Genomic DNA, 25,231 nt, shown 5'->3' with positions numbered 1-25,231 from the left:
TTGCTGAAATGAAAATGCTGAGGTGGATGTGCGGCGTGACTAGGCTCGATAAAATCCGCAACGAGTACGTGCGTGGAAGTCTAGGTGTACGGGACATCGCCGACAAGATGCAGGAGAGTAGGCTGAGATGGTATGGTCACGTGATAAGGAAGCCACCTGACTACGTCGGAAATTTGGCGCTACTGCTCGATCTCCCCGGTCGGAGACCTAGAGGCAGACCCAAGACAAGGTGGAGGGACGTAGTGCTGAAGGACAAGAGAGAATGCAATGTTACTGACGAGGATGTCGAAGACAGAGCGAAGTGGGGGAGTAAAGTCAGGAAAGCTGACCCCACCACCATGTGGGATAAATAGCTGGGAAGAGAGAGAGATTAAATTTTTAAATGAAATGGAGAGAATCCGGTGTCACATAAATATACTATATATATACGATACGATACACAGATATATTTAATAATTATAAATAAATATAAAATAAATATAATAATCATTTTATAGCTTATGAAATATGCCCCTTTGCTTGTCTAGGTGGAAAAATACGATAAAAATGTTGACAGTTGTTCAATGTTGATATGTGACATGATATAAATCCAAACATAGCAACGGTTTGAATCTGATTGTTTCGGAGTAAAACTCAATTTAGTGTTTACTTATTTGAACTTATCTTTATAACACAGTACAATACACGTATTATGGCTTCTATTTCGTACGACAGAGACCCGTCCATTTTCTGTAATGAGTGATACTGACGACACGGACGTACTTTTATTGATACCGCCGAATTTCTTCCTCGTTGAGAGTTCAGAATCCGAAGATTCCCTCCTGAAATCTTCTAGAACGGTCGTACATAAACCTTTATCGTGTACAGCACAGGTTCTCGACAAATTAGTTACACAAGTTCACACTTTGGAATCACGGTTAGAAAACTTGGAAATTAGCAGTGATATTTCTACAATTGAGTCTCGTTCAAGACGAAACACAACCTGGATAAGTACAGACAGCTTTGATAGTCGTAGCTTAAACAGAAATTGCTTCACTTTCCCTCGTCGGCGGCGACGAAAAGTACCTAAACGTGGTAGGCAAAGAGAGCGATCTTTGACTAGTTTAGACTCAATTAATACCGCAGGAAGAAACGTGCCACCTTTAAAATTAACGACAGAATCTACTCCTGATGTCAAATATCTCGACATCCACGAAATTCAAAGCATGGATGGGGATATCAGTAGTATTGTATCAACTCCTAGTAAAACCAATGATAAACTATTACTCAATGAAATTGACGAGTTTTTAACAAAAGTAGAATCATATGAAAGTCCCGAGTCCAAATACAAGAGTCATGAAATGACTTTGTGCACTGAAAATGTGATAAAAGCTACAAGTGATTACCTTTCACAAAAACTAGATTCAAATGAAGAAATCAAACTGCCCAGCGGACGCGTGGTCTCCAGTAGTGTTTTAGATAAATATATTTATTTGGTTAAAAACAACTTGCCAACTAATTCCGAACAGTCACCTTCAAGTTCAAAAAACACAGTCAAAAGCTATGAGAACTCCAACACTAGTAATGAAGTCTCAAATACTGTCCAGACAAAGTCACCTAGTGCACGGAAATTAAATTTCGACAAAGAGTTTCAGCCTACATCAACACCAAACAAGCAGCAAACGACATACAATAGTTTTCAGCCTTCCTCCAATAAAATATATGACAGAGCATCAAGAGTCTTAGAACAATATAAGGCAAGTTACAGTAAAAATAAACCAGGTGCTACAGATAGCTACTCCGCATCTTCAAACCAGGAGCTCAAATTACCTGAAATGAGACCTTTTGGAGAAAACAGAGAAAGCTTAAAGTTCATACAGAATAAATATATTGATACCATCGACTCAGATTTGTTGAGTTTGAGTGAGTTGTGGGGTGATAAGGCAGAAAGGACTACAGGGTACAACAGAGGTGATAAAGTGGATATTATAAAGCTGGAAGAAGAAAGACTAAAAAGGGAGGTAGGTGATTCTATTCATTCTGTTAAAAGCACTTTGTTAATACCGTGGTGTGCAACGTCTTTGACAGGACATAAGACCTACAACCATTAGACACAGACTAAAGCAGAGATTTGACAAGAATTCAAAAAGAAACAAAGAGAGAAATGGAATGTAGCAGTACTTTTAATGCCTTCCTAAAAGATGGACACGAACTAGATGACTAGGAATAAATTGACCGTTCTAATATGTACATAAAATATATGACAAAAAAATGAACTTAGATGGATAGTCGGTTCGTTCTTTTGTCATTAATGAAAATGAAGCTCATGTATAGGGAACTTCATTTGCATTGTGAACTTAGTGAATTTTGAAACACATTACCCTGTATGTGTTTTTGGTATGTGCAAAAAATGTGGATGAGTACAGTAATTCTAGGTAGTAGGTAGCAGCTTGGCTCTGCCTCTGGCATTGCTGAATACCATGGACGACGGTAACCACTCACCATCAGTTGGGCCGTATGCTCATCTGCCAACGAGGGCAATAAAAAATAAACAATTTGAAAATCAAAATTTTACTGTAAATTTTTATAATAATAAAACACAAAATAAAAAAACCTGGTGGCCAGGCCATTGGTGAGATTTTACAATAGACATCTCTCTCTCTCTCTTCTGTTGGGAATTTCAAGTAATTATTTTGAGTACTTTTACAATAAAATAATGAAATTGGTCTAAGTGGTTACTGGACATAATATATAATTCTTTTATTAAAATCAGCATGGGTCCAGCTAATCCCAAACATGTAAAAAATAATAAATGGAGGACAGATATAATTTATTTATTTCAATCTTCCTCAGCACTGTGAAGCAATGATTCAACAGTTACAGAAGAAACTACTCGATCAGCAAGAAAAATTAGCAGTGGCAATGAAAGTGGATCGTGCAAAAGATGCTGCTATATCTAAATTACGTGAGGCCTGGATCCGACTAACCAACAGCCTTGACAGAGCTGAGGACAGACACCGGAAAGCGTTAGAAAAGATGATCTGTGAAGTAGAAAATTTTAGAGTCGTTGCTGATGATGCTCAAAAGGTCAGAATTAGATAATGATAATATTTGGCTATAAATGTAATAATATCGATTTTTTAATGCTGACTGATCGGGTGGACTATCTCACAGCCCACCTGGTGTCAAGTGGTTAATGGAGCTCATAGACATCTACAACGTGAACGCGCTACCCACCTTGAGATATAAGTTCTAAGGTCTCAGTATAGTTACATAGGCTGCCCCCACCCTTCGAACCGAAACGCATTACTGCTTCACGGCAGAAATAGGCAGGGTGGTGATACCTACCCGTGCGGACTCACAAGAGGTCCTACCACCAGTACCACTATCACCAGTGATATGCAGCTAGCTTACGCTAATGCAGCCATTGTCTATGCCCTTCAAATGCTGCCAACAAGCTGCCAGTAGTGAGAATTTATGAGCACACATTACATAACTCTGAAACTAAATCTTAAATTTGTTACAAAAAAAAACTAAGTTAACAGTCATAACTTCCAGAAAACATCACATTTTGAATCAGAGTTATACAAAACATTAGACTTAGCACATGACTATCAAGATAAATGTAAACAGCTCCAAAACGAAAAGAAGTCTCTAGAAGAACAACTCAACACTGAGCTAGATAACATGAATGTCATGCTCGGCAATAAGGATAAAGAAATTGACGTCTTGAAGGAGAATTATGATACTGTCATGAGACTAAACAAGCAGTTGACGGATTGTGTTAAGAATTTAGAGGAAGCTTTGGAGAAGGTATACACTATTTTAGTATTTATGTGCAGGGAATAATAACTGTTTTAATGTGGATACTTGAGGTGTAATATTATTAATTTTCTGTTTTTTTTTTTGCTTAGATGGAGTGACGAGCTCACAGCCCACCTGATGTTAAGTGGTTACTGGAGCCCATAGACATTCACAACATAAATGCGCCACCCACCCGGAGACATAACTTCTAAGGTCTCAGTATAGTTACAATGGCTACCCCACCCTTCGAACCGAAACGCATTACTGCTTCACGGCGGAAATAGGCGGGGTGGTGGTACCTACCCGTGCGGGTCTCTCAAGAGGTCCTACCACCAGTGATAAATGTTGATAACCAGTGTTGCATGGATGTGGCATAATGGCCATTATTGCGTGGAAAAAAGGTGTCGAGTGACTATTATTGTTGTTGACTTTTTTTACAGGAAAAATTAGCCCATGACTCCACAAAATCAAACATAACAGAACTCAACAAACGAATACAGAGTGTCAATGATGAGACATTGCTACTAGCTCAAGAACGAGATCTGCTCAAAAGCAAAGTGAACGAAGAGAGATCACGCTGTGCAGTGATCGAGCAGCAGCTCTGTGAGAAACAGAACCAGTGCAGTGAAGTTTTGAAGAAGTGTGTAAGTACTTAACTAATTCAAGATTTAATTTCAATCTTCTTATAAATATATATATTAGATATATTTTTAAAAGATTATCTAAAAATATAATTATGAACCGCAAATTATTTTAATACTTCGCAGTCTTCATTCCGACATGACCCTGTATATAACTTTATTACATAAGTACACATTTTTTTTTAAAGATATTTTATTACCTGGTAACTGAGACCTTTAAGTCATGTCTGATTTTAGTTTATATTATTCATATTTTTATAAAAAATGATATTATGGAGTGAAATGAAATGAAGATGATTAATTTGAGACACCAATCAACTGGGATGAAATTAAATGAAATGAATTGAGATGATATGGGATGAAATATAATCTCAGTAAAATGGTGGTCATTTACTAAGATTTTTTCAGTGGACTTTTTGGAGGATCCCGAAAAGTTACGTCCGGTGGCTTTGTTTTATTTTCCCACATTTGTGCACTTTCACAGATATTAAACAGTTAATAAACCACCATTATTACACATTTAAACCTGAAGAAACACTAAATAGACAAAATCACACAACTTCACTCCTCGCGTTCCCGCCAAAAAGTCCATAAGTACACAATCTTACCTTAATAATGTTATACTTAAGTAACCTATAGTCCTATATGATTTCATCTTCTGAGGATCTCTCTTGTCTTCTAAACATATTTTAAAACAAAATTACACTTTCAGGATTTTTTAGACAACGAGGTGAAAACGTTACGCCAGCATTTAGAACTGCAAAAGAACGAGCTGAAATGTCATTACCAGAAGCAGCTTGAAGACGCCGTGCTGGCCAAGCTGCAGGAGTTTCAAGAGCAGCTCGACCGAGCAGAGAGGGAGATGGAGAACGATGCGAGGCTAAAGGAGAACAACATTGTGGATAGTTTTAACAAGCAAATATTAAGGATAGAAGAGCAGTGAGTAAATTAAATGATCCCTAGCTATAGTAGTGGCTTATGCCTTGTAGTGTTATTGTGTATTTAAATATACTATAGTAGAATTATTTTGTCCGTGCAGTTTGGGTCATAAAACATAGCCCGGCTAGGGCGGTGAGCATGTTGCGCGGGCGCAACGCCATTATCGATAAAAACAAACGAGTCATCGAAGGCAGGTACAGCGGGGTGGTATACGAAGAGTGCTGAGACATTGTTATGTTATGAGTCATTTGTAGTTACCTGCAAATTATAGTATATTATGTCGAAGAGAAATGTGTTTTTATGCATTCGTTCTTTGAATTTCTTTAGTGACACAATGGCTACTCAAACGGCAGAATTTATTCAAAATAATATTTGCACGTGTTGTTATCAACAATGTGTTAAAATTTTTCACTGAAATAAGAAAAGATCCCGAAAAGTTACAAAGTGTTAATTTTTGCCGTTCTCGTTAACTTGCTGATATGTGGTGTAAGTGTTCGATTAGTGATTTTTCTTTGATTTTTATCACTAGCCCACAAAATGACAAAACTAAATACACTATCGATAACGCTTATCGACAACAATAATGCGTATCACTATGCCCGTCCATAAGGCTCGTGAGTGGACGAGAGAGCGAAATACTCGCTTCACCGCTCCGATTTTTTATGACCCAAACTGCACGGACAAAATAATTCTACTATAGTGTTCCCGCAGTAGTCGAAATTCGACTATAATTAATTGAAATTATAAGTATGAACTTTAATAATTAATAATAATAACCTATTCTCAATTTGACCACAGACTATGCAACAAAAGCTTGACAATAAAGTAAACATATGTGTGTGTGTGTCAAATGCAAGGTAGTGTGTGTAATGTTTTTATTTTATTGATTTAATGTATTATTAATGCATAATTAAAAAAATATTGGCATTCTGCACTCACTAAATTCTCTATAAGTCTGGGAAATTTCATACTCCTGTGCAATTTTCGTAAAAAGGGATACAAAGTTTTTGCTTCATGTACCTATTAATATATAGATTTATTTATAGCCATGCATATATGTGGTGATGTTTTTGGGAAATTTGCCATTCACTAATGCTGACTGTATCTAGCTAGGCAGCGGCTTGGCTCTGCCTCTGGCATTGCTGACGTCCATGAGCGACGTTAACCACTCACCATCAGGTGGGCCGTATGCTCGTCTGCCTATACGGCAATAAAAAAAATCTTTACATTAAAGATAGCTTGGCCCATCTAGTAAGTGTTCTAATGTTGGAAAAACTAATAGAATGTCATATTTTATTAAATTACCTAAGAAATATGGCAGCTTTTCTACCATGTTCATTACACAAGTGAATCTTCCAACTCGAAGCCCCACATCCTCATAATTGCGCATCATTAAACAGTTGACGTCTTTTCACTCGCTGTGCACGTGGACAACTAATTAACTTATCTTTTACGGAAATTTCAAATATACTCATTTGTATTTAATCTGCAATCATGCTGAAAATATGAGCATGTGTCCCGCTATGGCATCTGTCCAACGTTAGCATCTATGTAACGTTCGCGCGCATGTGAGTGGCCGGCATGAAGCTAGTAAAAGCGTATTAAAAAGGTTTTTCTCGTCAACGTGCAGATGTTTTTTTCAGGCATAAATTGGAGATCAACGTCTTAGAAGAGAAGCAGAGAGAGGAGATCAAATTGTACCGTCTGCAACTGGCGCAGGCCGCGGAGAAACTAGGGTTGTTAGAGGTTTCGTATCAATTGTTATCTTTACTAGAGCTTTGTCCTGCTGATATCTGCTGCGGCAACCCGCCGAGGGTCGAGAGGTAGTGCGACCTCATGCTAGTCTGTTAAACTATACCGGTAGACCGTATCGTTAGCAAAAAAGCCATCCCCTAGATCAGGATACAGTAGTCCTCACAGTAGAACTATCGCACTACGCACAGGATGCTGTTTTAAGCTATTGCATAGCTTCTATCGCGGGCCTTGAGCGCAGCGACTGAATCAAGAAATTCCGTAACGAAAATAACCTGACACCCCCACTCCGCCTACCATGTAGCTTGCGTTCAACACATTCACATGTTGCGCTTGTGTAGTGTTTGTGAATAAGCGCGCGGCGTGACGTCACACTGCATGCGCATCATGAAAAGTCTGCCCATCTCTCTCTCACGCGGTCTAGCTTATGAGTGTGAAGGGGATAGTTAATGTTTTGCTTTTGTTAATGTTTATAAATATAGCGTGGTCTTATTTTTATTATTGTTTTAATATTCAATTATTATTGTTTAATTGCATAAGTTGATAAAAAATGCTTTGCAATAAATAGCTTTACCGCGGCAGTACCCGAGTGCCACACGTTTTTTTTTCTTTTCTTAGATGGGTGGACGAGCTCACAGCTCACCTGGTGTTAAATGGTTACCGGAGCCCATAGATATCTACAACGTAAATGCGCCACCCACCTTAAGATATAAGTTCTAAGGTCTAAGTATAGTTACAACGGCTGCCCCACCCTTCAAACCGGAATGCATTACTTACTGCTTCACGGCAGAAATAGGCAGGGTGGTGGTACCTACCCGCGCGGACTCACAAGAGAGACTACCGCCCTCACGGCGTCGCTTGTTGTCGCAGAGTAAGGTGGAGTGTCAGCGGCGGCGGCGCGGCGAGACGGCGGCCCGTCTGCACGCCGCCCTGCAGGCGCACTGGAGGCACGCGCTCCGCATACTGGCCGCCCCGCACCACGACCTCGGTACACCTTCCCACGCAGCCCCCACACTTAGCAATGTCTCCGAACACAAGTGATACGATCTCTAGGAGTTTTTACACGCTTTATATTAGCTTCACTTGTATGTATGTTTGTAACTGACTCCTTTAGACACGCGACTTTGACCCACTTTAAACGATTCAAACTTTGTAGATTTATCGAGGACCGATGACAATCCAACATTTAATAAAAAAAATAAAAAATTAAAATTCAACCAAAAAATGAAAAATAAGTAATACTTGAAAGAATCTAAAAAAACACGCTTTATATAAAATTCACTAAAAAATAGAAAATAAATTTTAATAAATTTAAATTGTAAATAATGTAAAACTCGTCGCACGACGCTAACACGCGACGTTTACCTTCGCGTGTTAGCGAAATGTCGGTTAAACCAAATAACCTTTCACCCTTCGATATAATTAAATGTAATCCGATATTTGTTCGGTATTTATTCCTGAATCGTTGATCCGATCCGAACTTGATAGAGTTGCGGTCGACGCACACACAGTGAAGCGTGATCGATTTTACTAATAACAATGTAAATCTGTACAAGTTTATTGGTGCTTTTAGGTACGACAAGCACCGGTCACCGTCCTCGTCGAACCCGTCGCTTGCGACGAAGGGCTCGACGAGCGAACTAACCCATAGACACAGCCCACTAAGTTTCTCGGCGGATCTTCTCATTGGGCCGCCTTTCCGATCCGGTGATAGATTCAGCGAAGCACTGCTCTTGCTAGGGTCAGTGTTAGCAACACTCCGGTTTGAGCCCCGGGAGCTCACTTACACACGTTAGGGCGAAACTGATATCGTCTTTTCGCATTATACTTGTAACAATTTCCTAAAATATTCGAAATTGAGTTAACATGCGGAATCATTTGGTATAACTAGTATATTTTTCTCATAAATACTGTCAAAAGAGCGTAGTTTAGTTTTAGTTTTTTTTTTCGTTTACCTATGTTTTGACTACTATTAACAAAATTAATACATAATTTTATCTTACTTTAAAAGACAGATAATGTAACTGGTAAAAATAAAAAATCAATGTTGCAAAGATGATTAATATTAAAAATATTACGTGTTAAACCTTTAAAGCACTCTCTTGTAAAATTAGTAAGTTTTGAGATTATGCAGTTTTAATGCGAGAAAATGATATAGTCTCTCAAGGCTATCAGCATAGGAAGGAAAAAAAACCAACCTTAACAACAATAATAATAATAATTTGTTTTAGCATCAACACCGCTACCACAGGACGTTGTCCCTCCGCTGTCGATGTCCTCCGTGACGGACCGCGGCCTCGCGCGACAGAAGGACCCACCCACAAGGAAACACTCAGACGAGTTCAACTTCGAAGGACTCAGTGAAGAGGAACTTCAACATTACATCAAAATGGTGAGTTTAGTTTTTATAAGTCAAAAAGTTAAACTGAATTTAAAATTTGTATGGAGTTGTAACAGCGCCCTTAGCGGCAAACGTAGGCAAACGTTGCAACTCCATACAAATTTGGGTTAACTTTTACGCTATCGAGAACGTAAAAAAACTTCGGACTTATTACACGAAACTCATAGTTGCGTCATAGCCAATGACGGGCTTCAGATTGCGTCTGAGTTCGCTTTAAAAGGGCAATCAGTCAGTTCTAGCGCCCGATGATGACTGATAGCACCCGGAGAATGCTCGAACCAGACTCTTCACCTGACCGTCGTCCAATATAGACATACTCGTCGAACTCTTTGCCGAGTTACTCGCCAGATCTTCTCAGGGGGTTCCGATTTGGTAGTAGATGCATTCGCGAAGCAGCTGCTTTTGAGTTGTTAGGTCTCTTGTGGAGGCGCTCAGGTATCACCCACCTGTCCTGGTGAAACTGGAAAGGCCTCCAGACCAACAATGATCCCTCAATCATAAAAAAAAATTGTTCGAATATTCCAGTTGTTGGTGAAACCTCCGAGTGCAGAGGAGGCGCCGCCCCCCGCGCCTCCCGCGGACGAGGAGCAGCCCACCAGCGACCGCCCGGAGCGCCTCGACAGGAGGGACAGGAGCGCCAAGCGATGCCTCGGGAGTAAGCCCCCCTGGAAGGCGTGACTGCCACTACACTCTCATTGATTGTACAGTGACGTCAGTGTTCGAATGCCATATGTTAAACGGTTGTCAACACAATTGATATTCATCGCACAAACTTTTTGATAAATCGACTAGTTAATAAATAGTTACTAAAGTCAATTAACTAGTAAGGAATTTCTTTAAATAAAACTAAATGTCAAATTGAAGTTAACTCGCAACATGGTGGGGAGCGATCATACATGGACACACTTTGTTTACGATTCTGTTACATACGGATCACCCGCCGACACTCACAGAAATAGTTTTTTGATATTCATATACTTTTGTGTGTTAATGTAAATAAATGTAAAAATTAAGATATAAATATATATATTTATGTTTTTGTATTAGCTGTACTGTTATGCGATTACATTCCCGACGCAGCGTTGTTTGTAAGTTGTTATTGGATAAAATATATATTTTTTAAATATGACTTGGATTATTTTGAAGTTCATTTTCATTTTCACCGCGTCACGTCATTATATTCCCGATGTTTCGATAACATTAAGCCTGTAGGTGTTTCTACTATATTTATGTATATTAGTTCATATTATTTATTAATTTACGTTGCATACCTACTCAATATTTAATATTATATCATATTTAATTACGTATTCTATAACACACTCTCATACAGTACATAAATACGCCAAACAATCATACATTCACAACACTACTCAAAATTATATTATTTACACAAGCATAGTCGGGCGCAACCGCTAGTATGCGGCAAAGACCCCGACTATGTATAGCTGCGTACGTACTGGTCGTCGCCTGCGCCACGACTCGGCCGCCGCTCGCACACAGTCGGGTTTGATCAACGCTACGCTAAGACTGTGTCACTCCTCGACTTACGCGTACTCTTTTGCTTCGTTACGATTTATTGCTTTCGTCTATTTTATATTATTGTGTTTGAAGTTGCTACTGCTTTATCTGTGCCTTCTGTACTCCGTAATTTCTCCTTCTAAATATTGCTATACTATCTGTGATTGGAAATAAACTGTACATCCAATTACGGACTCGTTATTATGCCGCCCGGCACTGGTGACCTTACCACGGCCATCAAACACTACCAAAAGCCATCGCTTGAAATTTTTATCTTGGAAAAATTTGTATCATGCTTCTTTTATGCGAAGTAAATTTCAGTGTTGTTAACTCAATTATTACACACTGAATATTTCATCGGGTTAAATTTTGTAGTTGGTAATTAAGAAAAAAATGTGAAAGTTTCGTTTTTTTTTTTTTTAATAATATTAAAAAAAAGTTTTCGGAATAATTCTCTGTAGCGGTGTTGATGTAATGCAACATTTGGTACCCTTATTTTGCATGTATGTATATACAAATATTTTGACGTCCCCATAAATATTTGATGATCCTCAAATCTCGGGCAGAACAACTGATAACCACATCACAGCTGTCTTTAACCGACGTTCTACAGATGTGTCTTTGAAGTTTATAAATATTATACAAAATACGTTAAATTTTCACAAACATTCTCCACTCCCAACTCTTAAGCTAAGACAGTGGTCCGCAAGACTTGCATTCAAAAAAGCCAATTAAAGATAACACACAATTTAAATTTATTCAAAGTTATTTTTTAAACACATTTTTATATCCTTGCGTTTCGAAAATGTTTACTAGTCTCTTACGAGGCAAGATAATAAGTAGGTAGGCAAAATAATATTCCGTGCGTGAACATAAACATTTTGCAGTCTTAGCCAAAGAGTCAAAGAGTCGCGGGTTGCCGACCACTTATCTAAGCAGTCACACAAATACGACCAACAGATTGGTATTTAAATATGAACAAATAAAAAACAATATCGATAAAAAATAACTATTTATTAAGATTAAATGCGAAATAAAAATATATTTTCAACATGATTACAATGGCATCTTTTAGATCACTTAGCTAAATACTTTATACAATCCAAACTAACTCCGGCAGGAGTATAAAAGAAGACAATTTACACAAAAAAAATAAAATAACAATCCACATATATTACATTAATTACTATACATTAAATATTACACGTGCCAAATAACAATACATAAGTAAATATTAATGAAAACACAGCTTGCGGTCACGAGCACCAGTGGTGTAGAAGTAAGCTGATCCAGGTCATCAGTACACGGGTCAGACCCGAGAATCTGTTGACTCAGCCGCCCCACGCGGACCCTCGCGCTGACCACCACAGAGGACAGTGACCCGACTCACTATACAGGGTGTGGTTCAAGTAGTCATAGTGCAGTATAAACTGTTATTCTAACATAAACGAACAAATATTGTTCTTCGCGAGATTTAAAAGTGTATATGGCTGGCGTCGGATCTGCTCGTCGCAAATGTCTTTTTTAAACGAACTCAATATGCAAACTTTTTTATATTCGGATTCCGGTAAATTACGTCTATTTATATATCACTAAACTTCTATTAATAATGGAAACGGTCGTCTGTTAAAACTCGATAGAAGCAATATTGCTTAAGCCTCTAATTTTTATATAAACCTTCTCATTTTAATGAGTTCACATATATATTTTTTCTCCTACCTACGCCGAAAGTTCGGTTTTCCTCCCGCTGTACAGGGAAGAAGGTGTAACTTTTCCTCCCGCTGTACAGGGAAGAAGGTGTAACTTTTCCTCCCGCTGTACAGGGAAGAAGGTGTAATTTTTCCTCCCGCTGTACAGGGAAGAAGGTGTAACTTTTCCTCCCGCTGTACAGGGAAGAAGGTGTAACTTTTCCTCCCGCTGTACACGGAAGAAGGTGTAACTTTTCTTCCCGCTGTACACGGAAGAAGGTGTAACTTTTCCTCCCGCTGTACACGGAAGAAGGTGTAACTTTTCCTCCCGCTGTACACGGAAGAAGGTGTAACTTTTCCTCCCGCTGTACAGGGAAGAAGGTGTAACTTTTCTTCCCGCTGTACACGGAAGAAGGTGTAACTTTTCCTCCCGCTGTACAGGGAAGAAGGTGTAACTTTTCCTCCCTGGGTACTGACAAGTGCGCATATGCGCGTTAGTGTCTACGTCTGCTCTCACGCACCTAAAATTCTCCGCCATTGTTGTGCTCGGGTAATTTGCAATATTATGTTTAGTGTAAAAGTGAAATAAACAAAAGGTAATAAAATTTAATAGTGAAGTATTAAACAAAGATGAGTTCATCAGACAGTTCTTATTCAATTAGTAGTAGTTTATTTAAAAATTAAAAACCAGTTAAATGGTTTTTTTATGAGTATGGGGGGCTCCGCCCCCTACCCCCTGCCAGGGCTTCGCCCCTGGGCTCGGTACTCCACGAACTTTCGGCCTAGTAGGAGAAAAAATAGTATGTGCACCGCGGGAAAAAAAAGGACATCTCATCCCGCGTTTTTACACGCGGGAGGAAATGTCCTACTTTTCTCCCTTGGTGCACAATGTACTATTATAAATAAATTTGGCTTCAACGCCTTTGGCATTGATTTTGCCAGCATATATATTTTGAAAAACATTTCATTTCCCACGACCCTACGAATTGTATTACGTGACATGCGACCTTAGTAATGCTATGTTCGATGAAGATTTTTAAAACCATTGCACTAGGCATTACCGACACTTACACTTGTGTATTTCGATTTTGAAGACTATTTCCGTACACCCTGTATAGATCATAATCTGTTCTTCTAATAATATTACGAAAAAATAATAGTTCAAGCTCTATTGTTTGAAACTTTTACATTATTGTATATAAAATTTTAAGGTACCTACCATTACGAATGATTGCACAATTGTTAATAACAAATACATATTATTATATTGAACTAATACTTATAGTTAAAACTTATATTCTTTTATAACGTGTATACAGTGTGATGTTCATTATTATGTTTAAATGGATATAATGGATAATGGTTTATGGTGAAAATGAAATTATAAGTTGCTTTCGAGAGCCTCGCCGAAGTTAATGCCAAGATCGAGAGAGCGGTATAATGCCGAACCGCGCCAAGATCTTCGCGTGATCACGAACTACACAACTCTAGGGAAAATGCTCAAATAAAAGAACTACTTTTTACTGGTGGTAGGACCTCTTGTGAGTCCGCGCGGGTAGGTACCACCACCCTGCCTGTTTCTGCCGTGAAGCAGTAATGCGTTTCGGTTTGAAGGGTGGGGCAGCCGTTGTAACTATACTGAGACCTTAGAACTTACATCTCAAGGTGGGTGGCGCTTTTACGTTGTAGATGTCTATGGGCTCGAGTAACCACTTAACACCAGGTGGGCTGTGAGCTCGACCACCCACCTAAGCAATAAAAAAACTAACAGAAAACAGTCTAAAATACCATTCGGATTCTAGTATCTGACTTTTTTCTTTGCGTTTGTGTTTGAAACTAATTGTAAATGAAACATACACGATGCATACGGACGCAACTGTACGTCTGCCACGAGCGCTAAGCATTTTTATTTATTTTTTATTTCCTACCTAAACTCATAGCTTTGAGAGGCTACTTCAGAGTAACCTTAACTAGTAGGTGAGCTCACGGGGCTCAAACCTGACGACGTTGCTAACACTGGCCCTAGCAAGAGCCGCGCTTCGCAGAATCTACCACCGGGTCGGAAACGCGACCCACTGAGAAGATCCGGCGAGAAACTCAGTGGGCAACGCTGACCATTGCGCGCTGTCGTCGACCCTGACCTCACCGACTAAACTCTTCAATGTAAAAATTCACATTGACGTAATAAACGAATCGGATCGCTTTCAACAACACGGCTGCACGAACAAAAGTTGAAAACTTATCAAACTTTCTAAAGTTAAAACAAAAAGTGAATGCGGTAATAATTAATAATGGCTCTTAGTAATAAAACGGCTCAGTGTAACATCCATTATTCCATATATAACTAAGCTTTCTATTCATAATGATGTGATGTTTCGTAACTATTATCTAATCTGTACAAAAATATTTAATGGATTCTTTCGATTTCATTAATCAAATAAATGTATTTAAAGTTCAAACTTAATTAGAAAAACAAAATTTAATATTTCCTTGCGTTTAAGTAATTTATACAAATACCTAAATAATAATAATAATAATAAAAGACATAACAAAACAAATAATTTCCATACTTTTATAACATTATAAACGAAGCCAATTCTATCGACCATCTTTACGTGACGTTAAACCAAGAATGATAATGTATCGGCGTAGTTAATTAATGCTATAGTACATTTGATACTTCAGCTTTGTATGTGTGTATGTGTCCTCTTTAAGCTCCGACAAACTTATCGCATACTGGCTAGTAAGGGTTTATTTTATGGGTCATAAAAATGACTGTCACAAGTCATCCCAAACGTACCACACGCGAAACTGATTTTGTTTTCGCAATTATCAATAGAATAATGAAAAATTCTCGAAATTACGTGTAAATTATATAATACTCCATTAAAATATAAACCGAACACAACGTTATGCAACTAATAAGTTGAAGCTGTAAAAGATATATAAACATTCTAGAAAAAATTGAAATATTTTGAAGTGAAACTTCTAATGCGACTTCCAACAAGGTTGCGTTCAATGTTCAACGCACCTGGGGAGGGGGGATAGAAAGAGACAGAGCGAGAGTGAATGCGTGGCACTCGAACGCACGCGCCTAGTATACCTGTTACAGGCCAGCGCGTGCGATAGCAACGAGTAGCGACCAATATTTTAATGAAGTATTTAAATAAATATAATAATAATATATGTATATTAATAATACATATATGTATTTTTCTATCTATAATTTAAAATATATATAACATACAAATGTTGAAGATGTCGCATCTCTTGTACACAGCATTCCCTATTACAATAGCAAGTTGATTTAAGGACGAAAAATAAAAAAAACCACAATACTACACATCGAAAAAGAAGTTTCACTTCATTCACGTGCACCAAGTTGCACGCGCATTTTTTTTGTTTTCACATAAACTGCCAAAAGTATCTGAGATGTGTGTATGCAGCGCGTGCGGGGGGAGCGAGGGGGAGGCCGGGCGGGTTGGGGGAAGGACGCGTCGATGTTGACGCTCGGGATATTGACGATCGTGATTGCTTATTTCCGATAGACGTTAGTAGGTGTTTAAGAGAGTTAGAGCATGTTAAAGCATATAAATATTTATTGTAGTACATCGTGTATACCGAGCGGCCACAGTTGGAACAGCGTCCCTAGCGGCAAACGTAGGAACGCTGTCCAACTCCATACAAATTTGAGTTAACTATAACGCGATCGAAAAGTAAAAAAAATCGCACTAAGCTCACTGTTCTGTCGTCAGTACATAAGGCCCAGACTCAGAACTGACTGTTTTTGTAACATTACATGTTTGTAGGACATGTATATACATATAAATAATCTTTAGCTGACATTCACGGTACTACAGTATCTTAATACTTGGAGGTTACCGATATATTGATCTGCTTCTCGATGATGCGTACAGTTGCATTTAAAAAAATCCCACGTTCGTAATTTCAACCTTATGTCAAAGCCCAAAGAGTAGATCCTTCTTGAATTCCCGTTGTTTAGTTATACAGGGTGTTGTGTTGTGTGATACTTACTGGAGTCTTCAACTGGCTCGACTGCTCGACTTTCCATTTCTAAATAAAGAAAATGATGTTTTATTGAAGTTGTAAGTGTAATCAAATTACACGCTAAGGAATTGTGAAATATATCGTGGTATAAAATGCTATTTGGTTTAAGCGTCATTTTGCATAACACGCGACATTTATTTTTGTAACTAGCTTTTGCCCGCGACTTCGTCAATAAATAATGCTTTATTTTGGTCAGCATAAAAAACGTTATAGCGAGCCAACCTTAACATATAGACATACGCTGTGGCGGACTTTTTTTTAGATCTTTTAAAGGGGAACAATTCTGTCATACACTATTTTAGCGAAACTTTAATCGTTTCTGCAGCGCAGGCAGCGGAAGCTCTGAAAAGGGAAAAAACCCCAATTCTGAAACATTCTTTATTGGTGCTCCGCTTGTATTGGTCTTAGCGTGATATTATATAGCCTATAGCCTTCCTCGATAAATGGGCTATCTAACACTGAAAGAATTTTTCAAATCGGACCAGTACTTCCTGAGATTAGCGCGTCCAAGCAAAAAATAAATAAATATACATATATATATAGTATAGATTAAAGGTCCGTTTTATTTGGTATTAGTATCAAGAATTATATTATCTGTATTAGTTAAGGTTATGATATTTTCTTCCAAAATTTAATCTTTAAATGGTTCTCGTGTATAGTTGCAAAAACTTCGCTTAAACCAAATAGCTTTTCCCCATCGATATTATGTTGTTGCATTTAACATCGACACTTTCAACACATCTACAGGATGTAGTTAATACAAATCCAATTTGAACGGTTTGTTCGTTTGTCTATCCGGTTCGTACGTGTTTTAGGAAGGCATTGGGAACACTGCCTGTCACCAGACAGGTCCGCCCTCGTTCCATTTGTTTTCGAATCCCTGTCGAGTCACTGTCTTGGTCTATGTACAGTCGTTGTAGGTCCTATTATTATGTCCTGTCTAAGAGGTAGCACGCCACGACACGAGTGTCGTTTGGAAGTAGTTGCTGGTCTGGTTGTGGTACAGCAGACAGCGGGTACTCACGCGAGCGCGGAGGCTGGGAGGGAGCTGTGCTTGGGCTTGGCCTTGTGCACGAACACTTTGATGCAGCCGTTGAAGTCCGCGCTCACCAGCACGTGGCCCGGCTGCGAGGACGACACCAGCCCCGTCTCGCGCCCCTTCTGCGGGACGCAAACACACGCGCTCTCAGAAACGAAGGGGAACCGGTGTGATTAGTGCGAGTTTTTTAACGTTCTCGATAGCTTAAAAGTTAACTCAAGTTTATATGGAGTTGGGACGTTTGCCTGCATTTGCCGCTAGGGGCGCTGTTTGCCGTCGAACGGTTCAAAGAGCGAGACAGCTGTTATATGGCTGAAAGTGTTATGAAATAACAATAACAAACAAAGTTTCAATTGTGTTGGAAGAATGGCCGTTTTTGAGATTTCGAGTTAAGACATCGTTCTGTTGTCTTTACTTTTATAAGACCTTACAGACCAATGAAAATTTAATAGACTGTCGTTTCCTATCGAGATACAGAAACGCAGGGCAGGCTCACGAGTACTCACCAGACGGTCGTCCTCCTGGTCGGGCGCGTCGCCGGCCAGCCTGAGCTCGTGCTCCCGCTCGTTGATCATGCGGATCATGTGGTCGGGGTTGGGCGCGAACACGGCGCACGTGACCACCGCGTTGTGAGCCTTGATCCCCTCCCAGAAGTCGTTCCGGTCGCGCCGCACCGACGTGAACTTGGAGTAGTCGTGGTGCGTCTTCCAGATGTAGATGCACTGGTTCTCCGAGCCGCTCACGATGTACTTGCCGTCGTGCGAGAACGACGCCTTGATCTGGCTCGACACGTTCACGTAGCCCTTGTACTTGCACGAGAGGTTGAGGTCGCGCAGGTCGTACAGCCGGATCCTGCTGTCGTTGGACGTGACGAGGATCTTGTCGTCGTTGGGCATGGGCTCGATGCCGCTGATCTTGCGGCCGGTGGAGTTCTTGCCCCTGGTCGAGCGCACGTCGATCTGCGTGTGGTACTTGAGCTGGTCGGTGGTGTAGAAGATGCAGCGGCCGTCGTACGTGCCCACGACGGCGAACTTGCCGTTCTGGCAGAAGTTGGCGGCCGTGATGAGCTTCGTCTTGCCGTCCACCTCGTTCCAGACCGCCACCTGCCCCGGGCACCAATGTTATATGACTGACTTTTAACTGGTCTCATAACTCTATCTGACGTTGCTAATTAAAGGAAACAAAGTGAACTTTTTTTTCCCTTGTAGGCAGACGAGCTTACGGCCCACCTGATGGTGAGTGATTACAATCGCCCATGGACTTCAGCAATGCCAGGGGCAGAACCAAGCCGCTATCTACCACTCTCCGCAAGCCGTTTTTGAAGAAGGACATGTCATAGTGCTCGGGAAACACCGTGGAGGGGAACTCATTCCACAGCCGGATGGTGCGTGGCAAAAAAGACCTCTGGAAATGCACTGTCGATGAACGCAGCGGTTCCAGATAATATGCATGAACTCTGCTCCGATGGCGGGAGGTGCGATGATAAAAAGGAGATGAAGGGATCATCTCAAACAATTCCTCAGGGCACTCCCCATGGAACATACGGTACAAAAACAAAGAGAAAGGGAGGTGTAGTGTAACTATGTATTACTATATTATAAGTTTGACTTTGTTTATAATAATTTTCAAATTATATTAGATGTAGAATTATTATATGTAAAAATTATATTGATTTTTAATATTGTCTGTTTTTTGGGACAAACATTCTTTGTATATAGTCAGCAATGACGCACCGTGCGCAAGCGCTACGGGTGGCCCCCGCGCGCGCACTTCACCAGCAGTCCGTAAACTGTCTTGCCGTCGGATACTCGTATGATTTTACCCGCTAACCCGCTTCGCAGTGCTTGCGCATAGTCTTGCTTAACTTTAATTTTAGCTTATAGTTGAAGTCTGTTTATTTGTTTCCTCTTCCCCTTCTATGTGTTTGTTCTTTAATATAATATAAGACTATAAAACTGAAAGTGTTTTTAAAAACTGTGCGGGTGGTTTAATTTGACCTAACACTTCAGAGGTTTTAAAATAATTCAAAAACATTGGGAAAAATACATAAGAACAAACCTTTTTATCAGGTATATCCCACAGCCTCAGCTTCCCGTCCAGACTGCCCGACAGGAAGTACCTGTCGTCTCTGGGATGGAACACAATTGCCGTGACGAAGTCAATGTGCTGGAAGCAGCACAGGCACTCCCCCCGGGAGATGTGCCACAGCCTGACCGTCTTGTCCATGGAGCTGGACAGGATGAAGTAGTTCTTCGACCAGGACACGTCCAGCAGGTCGGAGGTGTGACCGGAGTAGACGCAGAACGGTTTGGGACAGAAAGGGGCGGAGGGGCCAAGGGGGGCGTCCTCGGGGGCGGGGGGCGGCGCTAGGGGGGCCAAAGACGCCAGGGACTCTTGCGAGGGGGTGGGGGACGACTTCTGTTCCGCGTTGTATTTCGTCCGCATGTCCTGCTTACCAATATTATTCTGCTTCAAATTAATGTGCTATTTATAATTTGGCATTCGATACTTTATAGCAAATTAATGAATCTCGTATCTAGTAATTTTTTTAAAACACAATTAAGAAACAAACTTTTTTTAAGGGATTTTATGACCTGGTAACTAAGACCTTTAAGTTATGTCTTATTTTAATTTTTATTCTTATTTTTATGAAAATAGATAATATGGAGTGAAATAAAATGAAGATGATTAATTTGAGACATTAATCAACTGGGATGAAATTAAATGAAATGAGATGAAATTATATGGGATGAAAATATAATCTCAGTAAAATGGTGGTCATTTACTGAGATTTTTTCAGTGGATTTTTTGGAGGATCCCGAGAAGTGACGTCCTTGTTTCATTTTCCCACAATGCGCAATTTATTTTCACACACGCGGCTTTGTTTCATTTTCCCAAATTTGTGCACTTTCACAGATAATTACACGATTGAACAGTTAATAAACCACCGTTATTACAGATTGAGACCTGAAGAAACACTAAATAGACAAAATAAAACAAATCACACAACTTCACTCCTCGCGTTCCCGCCAAAAAGTCCTAAGAAGCAAAAGCAATTATTCATCATGCTAGTCAATGACTTTCCATTTTTACTTTTTAAAGTTTTATTATAAATTTTGATAATATTGAATATAATGTGGTGTGTGGTGGGTGGGGGTTGGAGACCTGGAACATGTGGTGCGCGTCCCTGGTGGCCCACACGCGCAGCAGGCGGTCCTGGCCGGCCGTGGCCAGCAGGCGCCCGCACACGCTGAACTTGCAGCACCACACCGCGCCGCAGTGCCCCGACCCCATCTCCTGCGCGCGCCGACAAGTACCCACAACTCATTCTACTTGTCCGCGGCTCACCGGGAACCGCGACATCAACAAACAAGTCACGTGCCGGCTGAGGTTAGCTTATCATGCATGTGGAGTGAGGTTGCAATGTATTGACCTATCGTATAGTCGTCGTGGCCTAAAGGTTAAGACGTCTGGTGCATTCGTATGTAGCGATGCACCGGTGTTCGAATTCCGCAGGCGGGTACCAATTTTTCTAATGAAATACGTATTCAACAAATGTTCACGATTGACTTCCACGGTGAAGGAATAACATCGTGTAATAAATATCAAACCCGCAAAATTATAATTTGCGTATTTACTGGTGGTAGGACCTCTTGTGAGTACGCACGGGTAGGCACCATTCCTATTTCTACCCCAGCTATTTCTGCCGTGAGGCAATAATGGGTTTCGGTTTAAAGGGTGGGGCAGCCGTTGTAACTATACTGAGACCTTCTATCTCATGAGGGATGGCGCATTTACGTCGTAGATGTCTATGGGCTCCAGTAACCACTTAACACCAGGTGGGCTGTGATATCGTCCACCCATCGAAGCAATAAAAAAAATTTAAAAAAGTTAAGGTCGGTACAGGGGATTTTTTTATTTCATTCTCTTCTATCAGCCGTCATCTCAACACTCATTCCTCTCTCTCTCTCTCATATCGTCATTCACACACTCCATCCATGTCTTCTTCGGTCGACCTCTTCCTCCTGTACCTCGCACTACCATTTCCATGGCTCGCTGGGCGGCTGGGGTAGAGGCACGTACCTGTACATGACGCACGCAGCCGTCGAAGTCGTAGGGTCCCTTGTGCGAGTTGGAGGCCTTCAGCTTGATGTTGTGCTCGCCGCGGACGTCGTCCGCTATGTCCGCCACGTCCTCCTTGTGCCGCGCGTGCGACACCTCCTGCGCCAACGACTTGGCCGCGTCCACGGTTTTCTTCATCGTGCTCCCGAAGAAACGTTTTAACCTAAAATAATGAAGAGAAACTGGAGTTATAAGATTCGAGTTTAATACTTTAGCCTTCCGAACTATTTTCGGTTATAGAAGTTTAACCTCTAACTAAGCTTATTATGTTGCATGCATACGCAATTTTGTTATATTTGCAATGTTCCTCTTTGAAGTGTAATGTTTAGCTCGGTAGAAAGAATGGTAACTTGCAACGAACGCAAAATATGGGGGTAAATATTTGTATGTACGAATTACAAAATATTCTTGTATCATAAATAAATAATATTCATTCACAGAAGTGTAACTTCTGACGCGGGCACGCAACACACACACGCATATTTGCATAATAAATCAACTTTAATTCAATAGTAGTACACAATTCAACAATAGCTTCAGCGCCAACACTTGCTGAGCGAACACTTCTGTTCACGTATCATACAAATTTCGATTCACAAATATGTTAATTCTCGTTATAAACCAACCATCAAGCAAATAACGAAGGAAGCACTCAAACAACACCACGCCTTATTAATGTCAACGAACTCCAAACGCAATTTCACCTCATGTTCACGTCCTGTTTCAGTCTCCTGTTAATGTTGTCCTGCGAGTGACTTTTCACTATATCGTTCATTATTAACCTGAATTAGGTTTTAAAAAAAAAACCACATACAATATTTCTGTTTTCAAGTGTAAAGAGTGTTCGATTTATTTGTATAGCATCATAATAATACTCTTTGCATGTATAGCCTTACGGCCAGTTACTGCCATGTTTCTACTATTTTAAATATATTTGCCAGTGTAAAATATAAAACACTCAAAACACAACCTTATCACCTCTCAACACAGAGGCTTTACGGAGAGTTTCTCGTGACTTTACCGCCCATTCGGAATCGGTAGTTCGGCCACTGATAAAATATCGGCAGAATCAGGGCCCTTTTATTTTCTTTCCGATATGTTTACATTATAACACAGACAAAACAAAAACATTTGAAATTATAACCTAGAATTACTATTAGGAAGGAAGGAAAGTGGTGTTTTTTTTTGCTTAGACGGACGAATGAATTCAAGACGCCAGTAAAGACAAGTAAAGTGACTGTCGGAGCCTATAGATATCCCAGCGCCACCCACTTTTGAGGCATGAGGTCGTAGTCTCAATTTCATTGTGTAACGGTTGTCCCAAACGTCAAGTCGGCTGCGTAGCCGTAGAGGGTACTTACTCGAGCGCCCCCTCCTCTTTCTTCCCCTACCTAGTGGCTGGGAGGCTAAGGGACTATTCCAGCTACACACTGGCTGAGCTTAACCTGAGAGAATTAGCTAAAACTGATTCTAGCGAAGGCGGTGCTTCGTAAAATCTACCGCCGGATCTGAATCGCGATCCACTAAGAAGTTCCGACGACAAACTCAATGGGTTGCCCGACCACTAACAAATATACTCAACACGCAGAAAAGTATTTTTTTCCTGCATAACAAGCTACGCAGGAATATAAAGACAGGTGACTACGTAGTATTATGGTCATTTCAGTGCTGTCGACAGTACGGTTTGCAAAAAAATAATAATTAATTTCTCTAAATTTACTGTTTCTCCATATAATACTAATCGTTATTGTTACATTGTTGTGCCCTTTGAAATTTATAACTCGCACCGTTCAGCATTATTTTGAACGTACGGGGGATTGGCTCTTCCCCCGGCATTGCTGACGTCCACGGGCGACGTTAACCACTCATCATCAGGTGGGCCGTATGATCGTCTACCCACGAGGGCAATAAAAAAAGAACGGGTCGTGTATCTGTAAAGTATCAAAACCAATATATTAAACATGAACTGACTGTTATGCTAAGAACTTACTTTTCAGTTTTTCTCTTGATGCCGGTTGTCTGTCTGTCTGTTGATTCGCGTTTCGTCTCTTTGCTTTCGTCGTCGGCTCCGCCCGGAATAACGCTTTCGCTTTCTTCATCTGTCTCCCTGCGGAGAAAGGTAACTAGTACACGCGGTAGATTTATGATTGAAAATACTTATGGCATGATACATGTTGGATTTCAGTTTGAAATCCATTGACAAGTTGATAAACAAACCACGTTCTAGTGAAATGGCTTTCGGCCTTCGTTCAAGGTGACCTTAAGTGAACTTTAGCCAAAAGCGTATATTAATTTAGAATGAAAGCAGAAAATAATGGGTCTACAATAAAATGTAACACATCAAACTATTCATCAGTTCTGAAGGCGTCGATTTGTTTGAAAGTAAGTATATTATTATTTTTTTTCATTGGAAGCGTGCCTGAAGAATTGAAATTACCAATGGGAAGACTGAAAGATGGCTCTGATCAATGGATCCCGTCGCGACATGAGGCTTTAAGTAAAGCTTAAAGGAATTACAAGCTCCAGAATTTGAGGTGGAATCAACATATGAGGGTAGCGAGCTGACTACATCGGAAATGTGCTTTCGAGACAGTCAATCAACTAAAAGTCAGGGCTTTGACATGTCAAAGCTTTTAGAAAAATGCCGGAATAGCAATCACAAAACTGTCAAAATATTACCAACCTAGAAAACCAACGCTCCTTAGCATTTTGTTTAAGGAATAAAACTCGCCTACTAGGCGACAACATAAAAACAAAAAATAAACAAATAAACATAAATTATGTATGATAACACATCATACATTGTACATTGCTCCACTAGCGACAAACAACTTCCATTAGCAATTGAAAACCAAACAAAACGGATACGATATTAATTAAAAAACAGTCATAAGGTTATTCTTCCGTGAAATCGGAGAGTGTAAAGTCGTACAAAAGTCGGATACGATAAGTTGAATGAAGAAAGACTACACCGTGAAACTGTTTTTAATCATGTCTACGACTCCTAGGGTTGCCACCCGTACTTTATAATAAAGTATTGTACGTTGTTTCAGGTAATCGTAGTCTATACTTTATGTGAACAATAAGGTACCTACACGAAAATACTTTATTTAGCATGATTTGGTTTCTTTGGGATTTTGATAAGTTTAGTTATATGTATTTTTTCTTTTAGCGAAATACATCGATTGCTCAATTGATGTTGCCACTCGCCAAAGCCACATCACCTGAGCACTCGTTTTTTTAACAAATATTTCTGAACGCAACATAACCTCAAATG

At 40.0% G+C, this 25,231-nt stretch overlaps 2 protein-coding genes across 5 annotated transcripts in view; one reads left to right on the top strand and one right to left on the bottom strand.

The window, feature by feature from the left end:
* Nucleotides 1-557: 557 nt before the first annotated feature.
* On the top strand, nucleotides 558-10,645 carry Cnb (centriole duplication and spindle assembly protein centrobin). Its single transcript, XM_028188442.2, has 9 exons — nucleotides 558-2,000; nucleotides 2,833-3,066; nucleotides 3,538-3,792; nucleotides 4,224-4,427; nucleotides 5,137-5,363; nucleotides 7,007-7,109; nucleotides 7,986-8,103; nucleotides 9,347-9,507; nucleotides 10,042-10,645. The coding sequence occupies exons 1-9, from the start codon at nucleotides 735-737 to the stop codon at nucleotides 10,192-10,194; spliced, it is 2,721 nt and encodes a 906-aa protein (XP_028044243.2). The 5' UTR covers nucleotides 558-734; the 3' UTR covers nucleotides 10,195-10,645.
* A 1,387-nt stretch (nucleotides 10,646-12,032) lies between these two features.
* LOC114253480 (WD repeat-containing protein 44) overlaps nucleotides 12,033-25,231 on the bottom strand; it is a 25,882-nt gene continuing 12,683 nt past the window's right edge. For 2 of the 4 annotated variants that reach the window (XM_028188366.2, XM_028188369.2), the window contains 8 exons: nucleotides 23,945-24,061; nucleotides 22,659-22,736; nucleotides 21,916-22,117; nucleotides 20,998-21,129; nucleotides 19,891-20,280; nucleotides 18,339-18,935; nucleotides 17,818-17,954; nucleotides 12,033-16,799 (listed from right to left, as the gene is read on the bottom strand). In XM_028188366.2, the coding sequence (XP_028044167.2) occupies nucleotides 16,769-16,799; nucleotides 17,818-17,954; nucleotides 18,339-18,935; nucleotides 19,891-20,280; nucleotides 20,998-21,129; nucleotides 21,916-22,117; nucleotides 22,659-22,736; nucleotides 23,945-24,061 (1,684 nt within the window). In that variant the 3' untranslated portion in view covers nucleotides 12,033-16,768. Of the gene's footprint in view, nucleotides 16,800-17,813; nucleotides 17,955-18,338; nucleotides 18,936-19,890; nucleotides 20,281-20,997; nucleotides 21,130-21,915; nucleotides 22,118-22,658; nucleotides 22,737-23,944; nucleotides 24,062-25,231 lie in introns of those variants that run through there. The other 2 variants (XM_028188368.2, XM_028188367.2) reach the window with 2 other exon arrangements.

The sequence above is a fragment of the Bombyx mandarina genome, chromosome 06, assembly GCF_030267445.1.
Source record: "Bombyx mandarina strain Sakado chromosome 06, ASM3026744v2".
Lineage (NCBI taxonomy): Eukaryota > Metazoa > Arthropoda > Insecta > Lepidoptera > Bombycidae > Bombyx > Bombyx mandarina.
Note: the sequence above shows the minus strand (reverse complement) of the source record. Positions and strands in the feature narration are given on the sequence as shown.

What these genes read in the sequence shown, in the direction of transcription:
- Cnb (XM_028188442.2), top strand. Translation starts at nt 735, where the DNA reads ATGAGTGATACTGACGACACGGACGTACTTTTATTGATACCGCCGAAT. An exon ending in GTGAAGTTTTGAAGAAGTGT is followed by an intron (nt 4,428 to 5,136) that starts GTAAGTACTTAA and finishes TTACACTTTCAG; the next exon opens with GATTTTTTAGACAACGAGGT. An exon ending in TTCAACATTACATCAAAATG is followed by an intron (nt 9,508 to 10,041) that starts GTGAGTTTAGTT and finishes CGAATATTCCAG; the next exon opens with TTGTTGGTGAAACCTCCGAG.